Genomic DNA, 22,491 nt, shown 5'->3' with positions numbered 1-22,491 from the left:
CCTTATAACCCGGTGCGCCTTATAGGGCAGAAAATACGGTACACATGTCAAGGCGTCGTGGGAGAAAGAAGGAGGAGTAAATATATCAGAAGACGAATGGACTTTGATATGTAAATCTCAGTGGAAATGTTCTGCTTCTACAAGATGGAGAGAGTTCGGGTGGAAAACCATAATCAGGTATTTTATTGGACACGATGTGGAAATCAACGCGCAAACCACACACATGTTTTGTGGGACTGCCCCTTCATCAAACAATACTGGACGGACATTCATGGAACACTGCAGGAAATTCTTAACTGGAAATTTGCCTTTGAAATGAAAACTCTGTTTTTTGGATGTGTACCACAGAACTGGGGGAAAAAGATAAGTGTTTGCTTAGTGCCTTGCTGGTAGCAAGCAAAACAACTATAACTAAGAAATGGTTCTCCTTGGACATACCAACTTTAACACTATGGTGGGAAACCACAGTGGAAATCTATAGGATGGAAGAGTTGACTGCTCTGGTTCATGATAAACATGGCTGGTTTGACGCATGTTGGGGTAAGAGGGCGACACACACCAATGCAAAAAGGCCCAATTACATACTCAGAATGTAGAACTATAGTTAGTCTTTCCTTTTCTCTCTCTCATCTTTATTGTTGATATCGTTTCTTTAATTGAGAATTAATTGTGATCTACTGGTCACTCCCTGTTCTACAGTGTTCTGTATGTTTTATTGTGTCAAAATATAAAAACTCATAAATAAAGAATTAAAAAAAATTTGGTGGGAGGAAAGAATTAAAGAATAAGAGCCTCGTTCGGAACGTGGAAATATCCAGACGACAGAAAATATCACATTTAGTCCATTTTGCATTAATAATCTTGACATTTTAAATACTGGGAATTCCTCCACTGCATGAGACGACATGATTAAAACAAAAAAAAAAAAAAAGGCTTAAAAGGCAGACGGGTCACTCAAAAGCAATTGCAAACCTGGAATTTCAGAGGAAATAATGATATTCTAAAGCATCGGAGAAGAAAGGGTTACTCTGTTGTGCGATGCTTGGGTCTGATGTTTCCATAATAATGCGTCACTAGTGGAAGTCTACAGAACGTATGAAAGGGCATCTGAACATCAAAGTCGGCTCTCGTGTAAAAATACATTGTGTTCAATCAGTCCTGTTATGAAGGGGATGAGGCATGAATTATTGAGCAGCAGTGTAAACTACAATAGTTTATGTGAAGAACAGAACTCGCTCTGCTTCTGACTGCTTGGAAAGAATCAGAAAAAAAACACAAGGTATGAAACGACAAATCCCTTTTCCGAGAAGCATGCGGGCTCGGGCGTTTTCCCCGACATGGCGTTTCTGATCAGACCTTATCGCAATTAATAACGAAACTTCCTCACAAATACGGCCGCGCGGTGTGAATTTCAATTCCAGTGGACTCTCTTTGAATGTGCGAAAAATCCATAGAGAGACCGTGGTTGTTCTTCCAGCTTGCATCCGTGTTTTTTATTGAGTTAATTTATTGGATTATTCATTCGCCGCTATCCTTGTCCCCCATCTTGCCTCCAGCTCGTCTCGGACTAATTAATTTCTCGGCACTCCACAGCCGTTTCAATCATTCACGCCTTGTACTGCAACATGAGCCGTCCAATGAACGTCCACATGCTGTTTACGTCCCGATCCCAACGTGTGAGACGGACTTGAGTCATATCACACATTGATGACGCGACCCCCCCCCCCGAGGGGTTCTTCTATTGTGTGTGTGTGTGTGTGTGTGTACACATAGCCTTACCTCATTGCCGTACATCATGAGGTGGTGGGTGGTGATGAGGGCTTTGAACACCACCACCCAGCTGGAGTTGGCGGTGCGCTCGAACAGCGTGTCGGCCAGCTGGGGAATGTTCACGTTCATCTCGTTGGTGCAGTGGATCAGATCTGGGCCCGGAGAGAGAAAAGAGAGAGACGGTTACACAACCGTAAACCGACGGAGTGGTGAGGAGAAAAGGCCGTTGGAAGATTCGCCCCCGATTGAGAATTGCTTTCGTCACGCGGAGGGAAAAGCAAGGGTGAAAACAAAATGTCGGTTTGCAGGATTGTTGTAACGTCGGACTTTTATTCGGTATCGTTTCTCGTTTCTCCCGGAGGTGCTTGAGCAGAAGTTCAGGTGACGATCAATCGCCAAACCATCATGTGAAGTTACACGACCCGGCACCGAAAGATTACGTGTTACTGTGACGCGTAAACTTGTGTTCTGTATGCCACTTTTTTCTTTGGAAGAATCTGGAGGCACACCACCACCCGAAAATGTTAAAATGTGAAACTCTGTAGCCTCTATTAACAATATAAAGTCAATATCATCAAAGTTTTATCAACAGGAATCAAATAAATACAGAAAAAAAAGTATTTCCCAATGTCTTTTTTTAATAGTGACTCCCTCAGTGTGAAACCTGGACCTGATGGATGAAGAGCTGAGATCCTGGTTCACATTCTTCCTTTTCAAAAACTTCTCCATCACTGTCACTGACACAGTACTTTGATACAAGATGGTAGCAGGAGGTGGAGATTAACCACACTGACGTCTGTCACTTTACATTTCAACGGCAAAGTTCTGTGCCGCCATCTAGTGGTGAAGAGTATTTATACATGATTACTCTGCAACACAATGCTCTCACAGCTGACAACGGCTGTGAGAGCAAATGTTTTTTTCGAAAATAATGTGAAATTGGATAATTTCCCACGGCACACCTGACTAGATCTCGCGGAAACACCAGTGTGTTTAAAAACACTGCTGTACGCCATCTATTCGCCCTCCTGCTCTATCGGCACTGTGGACCAAGGGCGTGTTCACATTCCTCCGTTTGGTCCGGACCAGAGTCTCTTCAGAGTAAAAGCATGAACGTGACGACGTGAACACACCCACCGACTTGAAGTGGAGCCAACAAGTGATCTCTGGTCCCCTTGAAAACAAGGGTCTCGATTGGGTGACCGGATGTGACGTAGTGCATTCTGGGTAGTCAACAAAGCTAAACCAGTGAATCTGAAGAAATAGGCGCAGCGTGAAAATGTTGGAAAATATCTTGCGGGCAGACGTGGAGTAGTGAGGAAGACTCTCAATGAAATCTGATCTGAAGGCTATATACCGCGGTTGATTGTGGCTACACATTAGCCATGAGCTAACTAGCCTAGCCACCATGGGCTAAAGCGGTGGGACTTCCGGTTTCTGTCCAGACTAACCAATACATGTATTGATGTATGGAAGAGAAAAACTAATTTCTACTTTAGAATACTTTATCTACAGATTTATTTATTTTTTTTAAATACTGGACTGTTTTCGAGCCGTCCATTCAGCCTTCTGCAGTTTGTACCTATTCCCAAAGACGTGTAATATGATTTGACCAGATCCAAACAGCCTGGTCCCACCTCGCTGTTCCCACCACTTTAACAGAGATCGATTTGAACTGATGCGCTCGGGTCCCCCGGCTTATTATAAAGATTCAGTGTCTTCGCTGGCGGCGTGCGTACACACACACACACACACACACACACACACACACACACACACACACACACACACACACACACACACACACACACACACACACACACACACACACACACACACACACACACACACACACACACACACACACACACACACACACACACACACACACACACACACACACACACACACACACACACACACACACACACACACACACTGCGAACCCCTCAAGCACAAACGTCAATATAGACACACAGCTAAATTGATTATTCACACCGCGATTCGGGGGTATTTTGTTTTTTTGTTTTGTTCCATATCTCCGGAGTCCTCCACCCCTTTCATTCCTGTGCCTTTATTTACGACCCGGCTGCCTCCCTCTCTCTCTCTCTCTCTCTCTCTCCAACCACCTCTTCTCCCTGTCCTTTGTTCTTCTCCACGGGACATTATGAGCTGCCGGCTCTCACACCTGGTAACTACGGAAACAGCTTCTCATTAGAGTACCGGAGGACTGTAGCAAAAGAAAAAAAAGAAAAGAAAAAGAGTCCCGTCGGGAGCCTTCATCATCATAATCAGGTGCGTGTGCACGTACCGACGAGAGCAGGTGCGCACGCTCATTCAATAAAGCCCATCTTCGCCCCTTTTTCTTCACTCACTTAACGCATTATGTCCTTTAAGCACTTACCTCCATGTCCAATAACAAAACGGGGGAGACTTCCACTCCAGTAACACTGTCAATTAACTGCTTGAGGGGGGGCACGTGCCCCCACTTCTGCCCCACAACGCACGAGAGGCAGAACACGAAGACAGAAACAAACACGCCAGACACTGAGACCAATCAACATCGACTATAGTCCCAGATGAAAAGAGTTCCAAGGCAGAGACCAATCGTAATAGAGAGAGACCAAGACTGTCCTCAAAACTTAACGCACTAAATAATAATGAAGACCTGCTTGCAGCTCACCGCAAGGATGCCAAAACAGATTACAGTCATAAATACATGCGCATACCACGAACACGCACTGTCCTACCTTCTGGACCATCGCTTTAATCTGCATCCAATTCCTGCAGAGTGACTCCACAAAGGGTCCGTCCACACGACCAGAAAAATCATCTTTTCTCTCCCCGGCCTTCTCCAACAAAACCCTCCGTCCACACGTCGCTACGACCACGACTCAACACGAGGCTGCAGGGCACGTAGTACCCATGCCGGGCCTTTAGGGGCGCTGTGACTCAACAAAAACGCAGAAGACGGAGCACATAGAGCACAGAGAACTTTAGAAGTAGATTCCTGCTCATAACCCTCTATACAATTCTAGCTCTATAGATCTATAGCCGCAGTCCTGCCGCTAGCATCATTTAGCTTTATGTAGCTCCATCGGAGCTTCTAGTCCCCGATTGTTCTGGTTATTTGATGACATCACGGACCGTGGCGAGAGGGAGCGGGGGGGGTGATTACGTCATCTTTTTTCCACAGATGAACGCTTTTGCCGACCACACCCCAGGGGGTTTGACGGCACAAGCCGGCGTTTTAAAAATGTCCCCCACTCTGAGACCCGTGTTAAAAAAACTTTTTCCCACGCTTCTAAAACCGCCTCATGTGGACGACAGGCCAGAACCAGCACGTTTAGGTGTGGACAGCCCCTTAGTCATCAACATCCCCCTACTCTTAACCACAGTGTAACTTAAAACTTGGTACGCTTGACTTTATATAAAAAAGTATTGATTTCCCCTAATGGGGGCATTAATTTCTGTCCCCGTGTGTCAGTATGCCATCAGGTGGACATCACCATCAGTTTAGAACAACCAGAGCACGCAAAACACACATAATAGGGGAGGTGGACTGGTCATTAATAACATTGTTATATAAGTGGGCATTACAGGTCAAGACATCAATTTAATGGCAGCAAGTGGTGTGAATGACGGCTAAACCAAGAATAATGTTTCATCCTGTACTGAACGTATTGAAAAGACTCAGCGTGCTGATGCTCTTCTGTGGCTGACCGTTGGCGTCACCTTTCCTGTGCAACCTTTATTTCCCCTCCTCCTCCTCCTCCTCCTCCTCCTCCTCCTCCTCCTCCTGCATAGCCGAGTTATTATGAGGGCTGATTGGAAACAATTAATATCCGTAAAGAAGCTTCAGCGGATCAACTCCATTGCCGTCTTTCTCTGTTCTCTTGCGTCTTTTAATCTGTGCCACTACCCCTCTCTCTCTTCTTCTCCTCTCCCTTTTTCCACCTGCCCGGCTGGCACTTTTCTCCCCCGGCAGAGCTCATGTTTTTTCATTAGGGTCTGGAGACAGAGGGAGCTAAGAGAAGGGCTGATTAGGTCTGTGGGGACGCACACGCGCAACCGTGTGTGCCTGCCAGTGATAATGTAAAGAGGCTGCATGTGCCGACTTAATCAGGCAGAGTGGAACGCATGAGATGCCGCTGATCCCCGACCACACAGGAGAGAGGAAAAGGCAAGGCCGGACAAGTGAGACAAACATACGGTGTCGACAAAAGAAAGGTGGACGGGGGTTAAGTGAGGAAGGCGGAGGGAGCGCCGACAAACGCCGGAGCGAGAGACGGGGGGGGGGGGGGGGATGAGTCCAGCAGAGGAGGGCGAAGAGAGGAAAAATGGAAGGGATTGAGACCGGTGGTGAGATCGACAAATGAGAAAAGATAATGAGACATGTGAGACATGAGTGTCTCTTCATCCAGACAATTTGCAGAAATCCACACGCGGCTCGACAAGCCCTCTCGCCTCGCTTTATCTCGGCGCCCGTTTCCTCGAGTGGCGCGCGGCAGAAGACGGAGCCGGAGATGTCATTTTTCTCTCTCCGTCTTCCCAACACACTCCCCCCCCCCCCCCCCCAAAGCAATTACTCCGGCCACAAATGGGGAAAATACATAAGATCCATGCGAACAATAACGGGTTGCATTACTCCTGACCGACGACTCCACGTCCTACGAGCAATTACCTGTGCTGCAGCTTCACAACAAGCCTGACAAGGATAATTAGTAGCCACACATTAGCAGACGGTCGGACTGCAGACAACTAAAGCACTGAAAACACGAGAAAACACAACACAAGGTCGAAAAGTCTCACTACAAGAGCATTGTAGTCAAATCCCAGGCTCTCGTGGGAATTTGGTCGTACTATAGAGCTGCAACTGGGCTATTTTGCATAAGTTAGCCCAGTGCTTTTTTATTTTTATTTTATGCTATGCCAGGCATAGCAAACAACATGTATTTGTAACATCTCCAATGTGTTATATACACAATAGATCGCGGACGAGCGTGATGTTTTTAAACAATAATGAGATTGTTATCTGGGCAAAAAGCCTTGAATCAGATGGAAATAACCTTGTCGAGCAGTGGAAGCACTGTATTCTAAAGCTAATTATCACATCGTGTATTTATCATCACACCATATGCCAAGCTAGTGATCTGCCACGGCCCAACACACATATGTATGATCAAGCTAATGGTACACAGCAACCGACTGCTGCATGTGAGATGTACTTCTGGCCTTGAAAATACCTCATGTTCCCCCAACAAAAGCCTTGGATAGTTTTATATTTGTGCAGAAGGAAAGACAATAAAAAAATATATCGGAAATTTCTGATCCAATCTGCAGAGATTTCCAATACGTGAAGCTTCGTCGGTGCTTCTGCTGAAACGAGTCCAGTGTTTCCCTGCTGGCTGCAAAATGTGGACTGGATTCCCTGAGCGGAGGCGGGTCTCAATGAGCCGCAGAGTAATGAGTCAGGAAATCCAGTCCACAGTTTGCAGCCGGCTTAGCATGCGAGGGAAGTGGCGACTTTTCATGACAACCGCGTCAAACTCTATGCGAAACTCCCTGAAAATAAGTCCCAATCGTTTGTGTTGCGTTAGAGCTGAAAGCGCTGCAGTTTGTGCTGAGTTGATAAAGAATTTCTCCAGGGATTAATAAAGTGATTCTGAGGGTTTAAAGATGGAACTAGTTTCTTACGAGATGACGACGTCACGCAGACCCTCACAGAGTGAACAAAATAGTTCGTACTGCTTCCTTTTCTCACCTTATACTAACCTCAAGTTGCCATTTGAGGGAAAACATGCATACATTCATACTTTACCGTAGAGCGTATAGCTTTGGTATCGGAATAACATTGGTATTGGCAGCTATTCAAATTCGGGTATCGGGATTGGAAGTTAAAAAACGTGGATCGGTGCTTCTATAGTAGCAGCAGTTCAATCGAAAACAACGTTTGACTGCTTCAGCCCCAAAAATAGCCAGACTTTCTCAAAGAAAGAGTCTTCAAGCCAAGAAAATAGTCTGAAATGTTGTGAAACTAGTCGTTAATCGCTTTGCCAGTGCAAATCGAAATCCCGCGAGATCCGAGTGACTGACCGGGATCTTGTGACGCGACGCCTCGGGAATCTTCTGGAGCTTCCGTGACGCCAAGACAAACCCGGGGTATGTTGTTCCGCAAATTGTACATGCTGGAAATACCCGTTTGTACGAGTGTGGTGATGAATTTCCTTCAGAAAGGTGTTGACAACGTATTATAGAGGTACATCAACAAACAAACCCGGCTCCTAAATGATTCATTCTTTCCCGTGTTGATTCTGGTGGAGGAACTTCCAACTAAATCATCACCAGTGAATTAAATTACACATTTGCTCACCAACAACTACTTTATTTGTCTGCTGATCAATGTCTGCTATGAAATCCAAACCAACAATCCGTAGTGAGAAGCGTTCGTTTATTATGCCTGATGGTAAACATTTCCATTTTTTAGACTGGTTTGCACACACGTGGATGAAGCAACTGAAATACTTTGAGGGAGATTAGAAAATTTATTTTTCACCATTTTATTACATTAATCAAGGAAATAATTGGTCGCTGCAGTCCTAATTAATCAGCAGATTGAGTAGACAAATCCCAGTTGCGAACAATTTGTGCGAGAGAGAGAGAGAGAGAGAGAGAGAGAGAGAGAGAGCTTAACACTGAACGCCAGTGGTTGAAAGACAACTCAATATTTAAGAGCTACCAGAACCCAAACAGGTAAGTTTTTTTTTTTTCCTGTGCTGCCTTTGTGAGCGTTGTCGCATTTAGAGTTGTATGTATTTTCCCCCATTCTCTTTGTAGAAATATGACTTCTCTACTTAGTTTCCTTCTTTTGTGGAGCTGCCACCTCCGGGAGATGGCCGTCGCCTTATACGATAAATTAGCAGTGCGAGTCGTTAGCATCTCGGGGGGGGGGGGTGTCTGCTGAGTTAACGTGATCTCATTTCCAACAGTGGCCGCCTCTGTTCCACTCTGGTTTGAGGCCCATTGTTTGTTGGTCAGCTGCCGACTTCCGTGGCCTTCGATTGAACCACAACCAACCGGAGACTTCCTGGTACCGAGGGGAGGGGGGGGGGTTCGTGCCATGCGAGCTGGGCGAGCCAGGCTCAGAATGTGATGAGAGGAAGCCTCAAGTTATCAGTATTCTGTGATCCCGTCGCTTCTCGTGTGAGGCTGGTTTGTCAGGAAGGCATCTTCGGTGCCGAATGCGATCAAGTGCAGGGGAGGAGGCAGGTGGTCACATCAAGCAGGGGGAAAGGGGGGAGGAGGAGGAGAGATCACGTCTGGCCCAGCTGGCTACTTTCTATCTGTGCTCTCGCCTCATCTCTTCATCCACCTTTAAGTCCCCCCCCCCCCCTCGTATCCACCTGCCAAGATGAGGCGCTGAGGCGCACACACAAGACTCCCTCTTCTCTGGACAATTTCCCCTCGCTCGCCGTCTCTCCTCAAATGTGGACAAACTATTCAAACATCCTCACTAATTACTTGTTTGTGGCCGCTTTTTCACTCCGCGGTTATCACTCTAAGCCTCTTCGCCTCTCTCCCTCGGCTCGACTTCTCTTTTATTTAATCCATTCCAGCCACCCGGGGATCAGCCGCTCTGCAATAAGATGACACAATGGTGCCAGAAATGGCTCAAGTAACCCAACAATCCACAAGTATTAGCTTCGGCTCCCGCGGCGAAACGAAAGCACGGAAAGTCTTTATTGCCATCGACAAAAACTGTCACAGTCTTTGATTATATGCTGGAGCTCGTCTTCACGGGAAGTATATCCAGTCTGTCTTTCATGTCTGTCCTTTGAAAGCTGGATAATTGAATGAATGTTTTATCTCAGATTTGAATACCTTGCTGTACTGAAAAAAACACACCATCCCTCTTTTGGACAAAGCATTCAATGAAGAAAAATGCTTTTTTTTTTTTGTTGGTGCAAGTCATGCTTCTACAAACTGCTCTTGTTCATTTCTCTCCTTTAACACGTTTATTAAGAACACAAACACCTGTTCAGACCATCAGCATAGCAACTAAAGAGACATACTCGGGATGCAAAGGTAAGAAAACTGGTCGGTCATGGAGTGCACCCCGGTTTCCGTCCACCATGTCGTTTCCAACGTCTTTTAGGAGTCCAAATCCCCCCAGACGTCTAGTTCCAGTCTCACCTTATGGTTACTCGGAAGACGTAGGTCGTGAGTACTGCATTTTAGCCAGTCAAATTACAAAATGGCCAGGAGCGAGGAGACCGCTGCACCACTGCGCTATGTGAAAATCTTCAGCTTTGCTGTCGAATACGAGGACGACAGTAAAAACACTTTACAGAAATGTTATACTTCTGCAAATGTTCCTCGGTATACGCAAAAAGGAACCTCGCAATATGAGCGTGCATCTCCAGGGTGAGCAGAGGGAGAAACGACAGCAAAACAAAAACAAACAAGGCGTACTAAAACCGTGTCCCAAAAACCGAGGATTGGACCAAACTGTGGGCGACCTGAACCATCGGCTACCTGCATCGTTACACGCCTAAGAAAGTCAAACATACTATAGACCATGGGTGGGAAACGTACTACCCTAAAAAAAAAACCCATGCACAGGGAGGAACACGAGGTCCTAAACCCAGATGAGAGCTGGTCATGGTCGGGCTGCGAGGCAAGAGTGCTCTCCACTACACATTTCCATCACGGTTCTGAAGGAGATCACGGAATATTCACCGAGCTCTTTGACCTCCTTCGTCAAAAATGTGAAATCAGTCTCTCAACCTTATCTTGACACGTTTTAAAAATCTTCAGTCTGACATGAGACGTCAGTAGCCCGGTTAGCATGCTTGACACAGCTCAATCTCTGCCTTCAGAGACCTGACAGAAGGTCATTTTCACATAGTTGGAATTCCTTAAGAGGGCCTTGTGGAGAATATATAAGCATATATCCACAGAGGAGAACTGGAACGTTTATGAGATTCTTTTAAAAGAAAAAGGCAGCTTGTTCATAAAGGTCTGAGCAAAATGTTTTGAAGAGAGACATGGCTGCTGATCTAATTAACTAAAGCGTCTATCCAACCAGGCTTCTGATCAGATGTGCATGAAAACCCATGTCCTTCATTCAAGTTCTTCTTTGTCAAACCAAATGATCAAACATCCATCCAATGACTTCAGTAAAGATGTAGCATGATGAAGGACTGTGTGTGAAGATGACGGGAAGTCCCATGATGACCCAGGCTGTATGTCAACGATCATTAAGTGACCGGAAAGCTTGGTTTACAGCAGTAGGCTGCATTACTGCACGATACATGATCTACTACAACTCGCAGCTATTGTGTGTGAAGGGTCAGCACATCATTATGCGTCTCAGACGTTCACATAACTTGAGTCAAGGTAATGATTGTCCTTGTTCTTTTCCACAGAATAAAGCTCCAGCAAAACAGCCATAAATCACATACCGTGGACGCTATGTCAGTTAAGACTTTGACTTTTGACTTCACAAGTCGCAAGTCTTTTACACAACGCTCCCCGCTCCTTGAACAGTTCTATTAGTTGACGTTCTTTCACTGAAGTCCGAGAATGTCCTCTTCTGGTGTTTGTCACAGAAGGTCAGAGACTCACAATGTGACAAAGCACCACCTCCGTTTCCAGCAAGGATTCAGTGTTATGACTCAAGGATGACATCAGAGACTGAATCTTAACAAACCACATATGAACATGAATGTAAGCTGCACTTCTTTTTATGCCAGTGGTACCCGTGGAAGGGTCATGGAGATTTGGAAGCACAACAGGACTTGAACATTAGTCATTCCAACGAAGGACAAATATTTCAAATTACTCAGCCATTCTTCTATCGTCGGTCGTCAGGGGAGTGGAGATTGTCAAGGTTTTAATAGCATTGCTAACTCAACAAGCGCTCTGCGACACAGTTGACCGACCTTCACTCACAACCTGCTAAGGTATAGGCTAACAAGGAGTGCACACACACACACACACACACCAGCAGACCCCACACAGAGGGGAAAAGCAGACACTGAAGGCACCAGGCGGAGTGCGGCCCCAATCTGTTAAAGATTAACACTCCGCGGTATCAGCACCCTGTCTGGCATGTTCTCGTAATCGCCTTCTCTCTTCTGTCAAGTCTTTATGTTCGGGGACTGTAGAAAGGGTTTGCTCTCAAAAGAGGATTCCCCATCCAGCCGCCCTCCCCTCATTCCTTTCTTTAAATCCCCGCAGAAGGAAAGTGAGGGAGGAATTGAGGTGTGAAGAAAAACTGTAAGCCCGCTAAATTTTCACGACGCGTCTTTTCCTTTATTTCCTGGCATTACAATCATTCTGAGCCAGCTTTCTTCTTTTTCTCTTCGTAAAATCTCCAAGAGTGCATTTTTGTAAATTCTCTAAAGAGCGGATGAGTACGTGTGCGTCGGCCTGCTGCTGTTGTTGTTGCTGTTGTGTTGACGGGAGCAAAACAAAAGCGCGCTAGGAGCCCGACTGTCGCGTTCGGTTCCCTCCGTGATCGCTCACTTTACTAGACGCGTAGACAAAAACACACCGCAGACGGTACGCCGCTGATCTCCGCGTCTTAACATACGCACTGTCACAGAATTCAATCAAAGTGATTTGACCCGCCGTCTCAGAACGACAACGGCAGATCGTGTTTACTACGGTTCTGTGCTTCCATTTCTGAGTCACACACACAATTTGCTTTTCAAGCTCGTCTGACTGTGAACAAAGAAACGGTTAAAAAAAAAAAAAGAGCATAAAAATAACCCCAAAACAGGACGCCGGAGTTTTTCCTTTCGTAACAGTGAGCACCAGTTTTGTGGTTAAACTCCTTGATGGAGGTCTTCCTGTATGGCGGTCTGAGCAGTTCTCTTTTTGTTGACTTTATAAAGAAAACGATGCACTAGATGCTCTAAATCAGGGGTGTCAAACATGCGGCCCGGGGGCCAGAAGCGGCCCGTCAGAGGATCTAATCCGGCCATGTGATTTTTTTTTTAAGTCTAAATATGAAAACTGACAAGAGGCTGATCTAAAAACACTAAATTGGCAAAAATGACATTCAAAACCACACTTAGTCAGAATTTCACCCCCGACATTAATGCCTCTGTGGAGGTCACATGACGCAACGCCTTTCACAATAAAACAATGAGTCCAATTTATGTGAATTGACACTTTAGACACGTAAACTCAAAACAATTTCCAGATGATGACAAATCGTTTTAATCCCGAATAAAAATACGATATCCAGATACAGCTGACTGAGGGGTTTTTTGATGTGTTTTTTTTTGTTGCAAATATAATAATACCTGATTAACTTTAATATGTATATTTCAGAATAGACTGGCAAATTCTTGCAGTTACAAAAGAATCAAGAGGAAGGACTTTGCATTTGTCCATATCTGCAGTTTAACATGTTATGTTTGACTTGTTGGGCCTCCAGAGGTCAGAGGTCAGATCAGGTGGATGTGGCCCCTCAACTGAAACGACTTTGACACCTCTGCTCTAAATGCACTAAAAACCCAAACAGAAAAGAGAAATATAAATGTGGAGAATAATAAAAACCTTGCCAATCTTACATTTTTCAAGACCAGAAACCCTTAACAGAGCAAATCTAGTTTTGTCTTTTAATCATCTTTGCCTATAAAATGACAACAGCCGCCATTTTGCCCAGGTTATCCATGCCAGAACAGAAATACCAAAGTTTCTACTTGTCAAGTGTGGCCATTTGTTGCTGGTTTTTCCCCCTTGTGCAGCTGTGAAGCAAATTTGAGTACGTGAGATTGAAAAACAAGACATTTGCTGACACGGCAATGGCAATTTTTCACGACTGTCTGGCATTTCTCAAACCAACAAACAAGGGGGGGAGAGCAGATAGTGGCAGCCGGCTGTAATATTTCTCCACTGAAAGTGAGGACAGGCTCTGGAGTTTCAGCTGCGTGTCGCCATGTACACACATTTCAAGCCTTTAGATTTTATTCTATTTTAGAAATCCGAAAAGGAAACGAAAAGTAAAGGCGGTAAAGACGAATGACAATAATGTCTGTATCTTAGAGAGGAAACATGAGGTCAGTGGAGGAGTGGATGCTTTTGTACATGTATATTTGAATAAATTACTGGGGGGAAAAACTATTTTGGGAAAATATTTTGCAAATCCCGCTTCTTCATTCCTGCTTCTCGTCTTTAAACTCAACTTGCAAGTGTTTCAACTCTCATCCAAGAGGCTTCGTGAGTTCTTTTTCTGTCAGACTGTCAATATTGGATTATGGCTCCACTTTGGCGAAGAGAAACGTCTAAACAACCAAGAGTTGAGCAACTTTCTTAGGCAAATGAAGCGTTTGCTCCAGGCCTTCCTCAGGCTACCAGAGCTTCTCTAGCAGGTCCCGGCTCGGTCCAGTTGGTTTCTACCTGGTAACCAAAGGAAGAACAAGATCCTAGTCGGACCACCTCAACTCTTAATATGAAGAAGTAGCGGCTCCACTTCCTGCCAGATGATCACGGCTTCGCTATGGAGAGTAATTTACCATGTGTGGTACACCCATCAGTAAGCAGAGCTTTTATTTTCACTGTGGAATATTTCGATTACACATGAAAATGTCTCAGACTAAATCAAACTTTCAAAAAATAGTGCATGCGAACTTCACCACACGAAGACCTTCCGTGGTGAAGGGGAGGAAAGTTGAAAGGGTTACTGTGACGAAGACCAGGGACATCCACGAAGAGGATGTCGCAGAGAATTATGGGGTCGGAAAAAACTACGCAAGCCTGTTTGCCAGAAGTTAGACTATTAATAGACCACCTCCGGAATCTCTGGCTTTAATTCCTTTCTGGAGGTCTTTCAATGCGAGTGTTTCCCCTCTCTACTGCACCCCTGTCACATGTACAGAAAGAGTCGGTACAAAAAAAAAAAAGAGAGAGAGACAGAAACTCTGGTTCTCTCAAACTGAAATAGCTTCCATGGGGGAATTCGAAAAGTCTTGTCAAGTGAATGGGTTTGAAGTCTGTGTGTGTATATCGCAGAGAGAGTGGCTCGGCTCGAACGTCTTGAGGGGGAACGTCTACCAGATTCTGTCGGGGGTTGGGGGGGAGGGAGCGACTCCAACGTGGAGAATGGCAAAGCAGGCGTTCAAACAGATGTACGCGCACGCAGGTAGAAGAAAAATAAGCACTTGAACCCGGCCAAGGGCTCCTGTGAGAGAACACGGCTAAAAATAACCATCAGACATCAGAACGGGACGGGAACAGGAGCACTGAATGTTCCCAAACACACAAACACAGACAGAGAAAGCTCCTTTCAAACCACGTACTGTCATTCCCCAACACGCCGAATGTGATGGCAAATGTTCCCTATGTTTCGTACAGTTCACTGGATTGATGTCAGGAAGTGTTTCCCTTTAGGAAGACGCTTAAACACAACCAATCCGGTCAAGGCTTCCCTGGAAAGGAAGATGTTCAACAAAATGCAGGATTCTTATGTATCGTTTGTTTTTCCGATCTTTGATTTCCGCCCCCAAGAGTCACAGTTAACGTGAATGAAGACCAACACTTGCTGGACACACTGACTCTCGCCTCCCTACAAACTAAAAACAAAGGCAAAGTTCTCGTTATGGTTTTAGTTGATGAGCAAATCTTGAGTTTATAAATAAACTCAAATACAAGCATCAGCTTCAGCATAGGGAAGCACCGGTCCAGGTTTTTTCACTTCCGATCCCGATACCCGAATTTGGATTCGGGTAGCACAACGCTACTTCCCGAGCCGGCTCGCTGGCTGCAAACTGTGAAATGGATTTCCGAAACTCATTACTGCACGCCTCGTTGAGACCCGCCTCGGTTCAGGAAATCTACTCCACGTTTTGCAGCCAACGAGCAGAGCGGCGGGCAGGGAGACGCTTGCGGAGTCGTTTCAGCGGGAGCGCAGACGAGGCTTCGTGGATCGGACATCTCGGTGAGGTTGGAATCGGAAATTTCCGACCCGTGAATTAACGTTCATATCAGAACCCGGTACCGGAATCGGCCCCGTCCCGCGCTGTAATATCTGGCACCCAGCCTCAAGGCGCACAGCTCTAAACGAAGCGGACAATCCGATAATGGATCAGTCTTGGATTGCGACTTGCAGGTATGGCCAGAACCACTCCGTTGAGGGTTCCCAGTTTTATTTTTATTTTTTGCGCTAAAAAGCATCGAGTGAACAGAATGTCTTTGTTCGCTAAATGCTCCAATATGCTGTACCACTCAGTCCTGGCATGGGAGTTTACAGCTGGACAGAGCGTTGCTGTGGGACCAAGAATTTAAAAAAAAACATGACGGAGCCTTTACACTGCATCAGGATACCTCGAAAAAGCTCGAGGGAAACATGACAGATGGGCGAGAATTCTACCTGCATTTACAGCTTCAACATTACATTCTGTCATTTGAGCCGTTTTAATATTCAAAGTATTGATCAGTGCAGCTTTAATGTGTCATTTCCTGATGCCACGTTGCTCCGGCACATCTGACCGGCCGTAGTAAATTAGAAGCAGGACTTTAACTAGCCACTCGCTCATCAATATCGACTTTGAAGGCACAGTCATAATTCAGCTGTGCTGTATATGAACCGCGAAACCGGTGTGCAAGGAAGTGGAGGGGAACTGGGTTTATAAATAGTCGCGGAAGACGTGGTTAACTCGGTTATTTTGAGTATAATAAACGAGTACGGGGGGGGGGGGGGTGGTACGTGACTACATCAAGGCGTCCTAGTAACAACATGACCGAAGTAAATGAAATGTGGCCTGCCAATTAGGAGATAAAGTAACATGACAATTTTAATAGATCTTGAATTATGCATCGAGCTTTTAATAAAAATGGAACGTGCCAACGCCGCTTCACCTCGCCGTTGTTTCGCGGCGTGATTGATAACGCAGGTTCCTGTTGAGCGCGTCGGCATGAACTGCACGCTGATGTTCGCTCCGTCGCTACGGGTATTAGATATTCACCGACTGCTGCGTGTTTACATGCGATTCCCCACACACACACACACACACACACACACAGAAAAACGGGGACTAAAGCACTCTTTCAAGACACAATGGCAATTTCTTCTCCAGCCAAACACAAGCCCACGTGGAAGAATTCGCACACTCGACATTTCAAGTCGTATGCGTCCCCCCCCCCCCCCCCCCCCACCCCCCCGGGCTCAACTTGAAATAAACGTTAGCAGACGGCAGTGAGACGCTTTCCTGCCCGCTCGCCTAAATGGGGGGGGGGGGCTATCAGCGCTGTGCAGCCAGGGAGGGGCCGCGTAGATAGCATTAGCCTCACCTACACCCACTTTGCTAGCGACAGGCGACACCCAGCAGGAGGTCTATCAGGGCTGCGATCCACGCAAAACAAATAGCAGGAAATGCGCCAAGCCTTGTGTTTTTTTTTCCCCCGCCGACTTTTAAATGTACTGAAACTACATTGAACCTTTCGGCCCTGTGAATACTTTCTTTGGTGGCGTTGGGAGGGTGGTGATAAACCCCTCCGTGTGTGTACACGGTGTAATGAGAGAGCGGCAGAGTAAAGAATAGACGGCGACAGACAGCGTGGCAGCGAGACGGGGAGGGGGGGGGGGGAGGTCACGGTGGACGGAGGACGGAGGACGCAGGACTCCGCGGTAAACACATTGATCTCTACAAGTCCAAAACCCCCCCTGAAATTTGGATTCCGTAGCCCGGCGTGCGTGTAAACAAGCAGTCCGACACGTGCGAGAAAGCGGAGGCTCGCAAAACGAAGCTAACGAGCGTCGGCGTGGAAAATGGGAGCCCGGCTCAGAATAGCGGGCTAATGTTAGCGCCCCATTTTCCCCTTTCGTGTTATTTCGACACCTGCTGAGTCACCGTACCGCAGCACGCCACCGAAACAGGCCGCTCAGCGGCAAGCGCTCCGCTTTAATGACTCCGGTTTAGCCGGTAAGACGGTCAGGCCCAAGCGGCCCCTCCGGCTTATTGACTGCCGGAGTGGCTACTGAAATCTGCATAATAGAAACAGTTTGGGTTTTGTTTTTTTTTTTTATTGCCAAAACCACGCCAAGCGTTTCATAAAGAGGTATCGCTCATAGAGACACTGCACTGCCCTGCGGTAATGAATGCTTTCTACCAGTACAAGGCAGGGTTTCCCCCGAGTGCACCGCCAGGCCTGTGAGCCAACACACACCATCTGGGAGGAGGAGGAGGAGGTTGGTGGGGTTTTTTTTAAGTGTAAATTTTAATCACAATCGTGATGAATGCCGGCCAAACTTAATTGCCGGTGCCACAGAAGCATTTTATCGCCGCCGCCGAGACGGTTCAAGTTTGTTGTGAACAATATCGGCAAAACAAGTTTGTTCCTCCACGACGCAGAAAGTAAGACGGAGAAGCAAAACAAACCTAATTTATTTATTTATGTTATTTCATGCCATTTCACAACACACACACACACACACACACACACACACACACACACACACACACACACACACACACACACACACACACACACACACACACACACACACACACACACACACACACACACACACACACACACACACACACACACACACACACACACACACACACATATACACGTATACATACACACACACATATACACATGTATACATACACACACACATATACACATGTATACATACACACACACATATACACATGTATACATACACACACACATATACACGTATACATACACACATATATACACATGTATACATACACACACACATATACACACACACACATATATATATATATAATTTGTCATCCATACATGAACAATAAGGAACAGAGAGAAGATTAATCTTGTGTTTTCTGTTCCTATTAGCAACTTTACAACAAAATCAAATCAATGTGATTCCCCATCGTTCCACCATCAACTCCTCACCGGGTCACACAACAAACCAACAACAGCCTCCTTTTTCTTACAGTTCAACAGTTAGTCAAAAATGTTTTTTTTTTCCCAAAAAAATTTTTTCCATCGTCTCTCAGAATTTTGTCTTTGTACATTTTCTTACATTTGTAAACATTTAAACAACATTTAAATTCCACACTTAGAGTCCCACAGTTTTACTCCATAAACAGATGGACATCACTTTGAACATCGTTTGGCAATTTTTTTTGTTTTGCTTTCCACATAATAATCAAAATGTTTAAGTCGACAAGGTCCTTAACTTTAAGAAGTTTATTTTCAATAAGTAAAGGATTGGTGTGTTCTCTACAACCTTTCTTACTGATGATTCTAATTGCTCTTTTTTGCAACAGGACTAAGGGCTTAGTGGTGCTGGTAGAAGTATGACCCCAGACTTCAGCACAATAACTGAAATATGGGAGAATCATTGAGGAATAAAGCAGATTCAACAGGCTACGATCAAACAAATCTCTAACTTTATCTAAAATGCCAATACTTGCTGATTTTTCTTTTTACATAATCAATAGGAAGGACCTACAATCAAGGGAATCGATTGTAAAACAACAAAAAAAAGGCTGTGGTATTGTCCAAAGCAGAGATGAAATCGGGGCTTTCCCTGATGACACGGTTTTTGTTTCTTAACAACAATGCCAAATTAATATGGGGGGGGGGGGGGGCCCTGCGGAGTCTTTTTACGGTGTCTTGTTATGTCCACACAGGAGATGCATGAGTCACACTGCTTCAAATGACGCTTATAAAGACTGCAGTTACGTGCAGTAAATTAAAACGAAGAAATCAAAGAAAAGACTGAATATTGTAGTATCTGCTGAGGATTCTGGGGATCTCCACATTCTTGCTTTTTTGTCCAGAAGTTCAGCCAAATGAACATAAATGTAAATGTATTGTCTGAGCCGACACATTAAGCCTCCAAGTAACTTGGGCCACGCATGTTTTGGAAGGACTCTAAAAGTCATTAATGACTGCAGTCATGTGCTTCAAAGTGAAATCAATAGACTCGATGCAGAAAAATGTGGTTCTGGCTGTGCTTCGTGTTTCCAAGAGGAATATTATTAGCCGAACAAAAGTTTATACCGACACGCAACGCAAGAGAAAACAAGTTAGATTTGCCGTTTGGGCTTTTTTGGGGGGCGAAAATCTTACTTTGAAAGGCAAATAGCGGACTTCCTGTTGGAGTTGGGTCAAAAGTTCGAGTGCGAGAGTCGTAGGTCTCGACGAGACGAACAAATTCCGTATTCGCTGCATTTCTCTACGACATTCCTGCGGGCCGTGGTGGGCGATTTAGTGTGTCTAGGTGGCGCTAGAGAGCCAATTTTGGGACTTTGTGGGGATTTTTTTTGACATAATATAAATCGCCACACTTTTGAGGAGTCTGACAAATTTGGTGAGTTTTTGAGCGTGTTTAGGGACAAAATTGCGATTTCGCCCGTGAGAGAAAAACTAACAAATAATAATAAACGAACGAAATACGATTGCGAGGAGGTAACGCAATGATTTTATGATCTGTCCAGTACTTAAACACAACGTTCAGAAAACAATACAGGGTTTCATAGTGGGGTTATCTTTTGTTTTTTTTTAATAAATCGAATTAGCGGTACAATTATAAGTGCGACAAACGGGAGAGGTAAATAACCGGCGCGCCATCTGGCCAAACAAATTCGGCACGAAACCCTTCGCACCTCAACACATTCTATGCATATGGCCAACGAGCAGATGTCAAGGTGACCCGCGAGCTTCTGGTGGAAAATAGAGCTATAAAGCCTGAATGGGCAGCGGCGAGCTGCAGGCGGAGAGACGTAGCGGCATAAACCTGAGCTAAACAACTCGCACAAAACACACACACACACACACACACAGTCTGCATCTAACCCAGAGAGACACTGACGACCGAGGCCAGACAGAGCCAATGTGTCAGTGTAGAAGACTACTCCAGCATCGCATCAATTTGTCATGCAAGTGTAACCTAGTTTTAGAGGTTTGGCTTCAAAAAAAAAAAAAATGGTTCCACACACAACCGGTTGCCAAAGGACAAGTGGTCCAGCAGCTCAGCTAGCTGGTGAAAACGATGTGGCATGTTGAGTTATGTGAAGAAGAAGAAAAAAAACAAGCTTTCCCTGTGGAAAAGCCTGAGAAGGCACTCAATAACAGGATCGCCTCGCGAAGCAGCTGAGCCAAGAAAGCTGTGGTTAAGACTTGTGTTTAAAAAAAAAAAAAAAAAACTGCAAGTCGGGTGGTCTGAAGCTGCTCGGACAGGGTGGGGCCGCCGCACCTGCGTACCGGGCAAATGATCGTTTTCACTGTGGCGAGCAAGTAACCTGCTACTTTAGCGTGTCGACTGCGACGCTCAGGGCTGTTATTACTGCAAGAGAAGCAGAAAGCCAACGGCGGCTGGCTGGAGCTTGTGAAAAATGAGGAAACGGTTCCTGCGTTCAGAAGTTAGTTTTGCTTGTATTTGTTTAGTGAAACTTATTTAAATGTTGTGATTTGCCTACACCAGCCTAGCCTACTGCATCTAATACAGCAACACATTTTGAATGGAATTTCCCTTTATATTTACATTATTTGCACCACATGAAATTGAATCAAACAGATTATAAACCACACGTGACAAAAGGTGTGGTTATATATTCTATTTCTGACCGAATGAGCCCAATAAGGCGAGAAAATACTTGTGAATCATGTGAAAATGGTCCTGCTACTGAATCGTTTTGACGCAAAAAGATTTGACCTTTGCCGACATGTTTGGGCTGCGTCTGCAGTCGGTCTTAACCAGGTGACCGGATCTGTTAGATCGAGTCAGGCCGGCCACCCCCACCCCCGCCATCCAGTGGTCTCTGGAGGATGGAATCCCAGGCGTGCGAGAGGTTCGCTTCATGATCTCAATGGCGTCCTTTACGCGCCGTTTGTGGACGAGATCAGGAAGCAAGACGACCATGAACCAGGATTCTGTCGGATTCTGTCAGGCCGGTCACCTGATGGCGACCGACACGTCGTCACACGCCACATGACGCTCTGAGGAAGGCTGCAGCCCAAACATGTCCGCAAAGCGACATTTCTCCTGCTTCTACCCGTCGTCGGAGTTTAAAATATGCATGTTTAGAATGACAAAACGATCCCAATTCCACTGGTCCTGAAACAGTCCGAGACTAAATCATTCGGGGTCGAGTCTCTTTTGACTTGCGTCTGTCCTGGGAGGCCAAAGGGGCCAGATCAACAGAGCAATAGGCCTTCCTCACAGCTTTTGTATCAAACAAAGACACCTCCAAACAAGGTCAACGTCCACTGACCTCTTCATACGAGGGCCTGACCAAAAAAAAAACAACAAAAAAACCTTTTGCTGGCAGGCTTTTGCCACGAAGAGAAACAGGAAGGCACAAGCCCGGCTTGTGTGCCGTTGTGTCGCTAATAATTGTGCCTCTTGGCCTTACAGATGGCCGGACAGAGAAGGCATCTGTTGAGGGCCACGTTTTGCATATCTTGAAAAGTCAACGACGCCACACTTATACCAGCTGTTGGTGGAAAGTAAGCGCCGGACTGAAATTGGCGAGACGCGAGGTGAGGTCCAGTGTGAGGGCGCGGGCCGGTTTGGCCCTTCTCGGCCCTCGACGGCGAGCACCCGGTTCACCAATAATGATCTGAAAGAGCTTTGTTTCTACAACAATTACAAGGCCAACAGTAGGGCGTACCGGCTTGTCCAATCATAAAGCTTTTTGAGAGAAGACACACGGGCCCATTCCCCCTTTATTAAAAACGATAAAGTATAAAATGCTGTGT

The 22,491-nt window shown here is 45.6% G+C and overlaps 1 protein-coding gene across 2 annotated transcripts in view; it reads right to left on the bottom strand.

Moving 5' to 3' along the window:
* LOC308147133 (phosphatidylinositol-binding clathrin assembly protein) overlaps positions 1–22,491 on the bottom strand; it is a 106,395-nt gene that overhangs the window by 72,238 nt on the left and 11,666 nt on the right. For both annotated transcript variants that reach the window (XM_080519221.1, XM_080519222.1), the window contains exon 2: positions 1,780–1,922. In XM_080519221.1, the coding sequence (XP_080375347.1) occupies positions 1,780–1,922 (143 nt within the window). The remainder of the gene's footprint in view (positions 1–1,779; positions 1,923–22,491) is intronic.

Source organism: Blennius ocellaris (assembly GCF_963422515.1).
Source record: "Blennius ocellaris genome assembly, chromosome: 23".
NCBI lineage: Eukaryota > Metazoa > Chordata > Actinopteri > Blenniiformes > Blenniidae > Blennius > Blennius ocellaris.
This window is presented reverse-complemented; position numbering and strand designations above follow the sequence as displayed.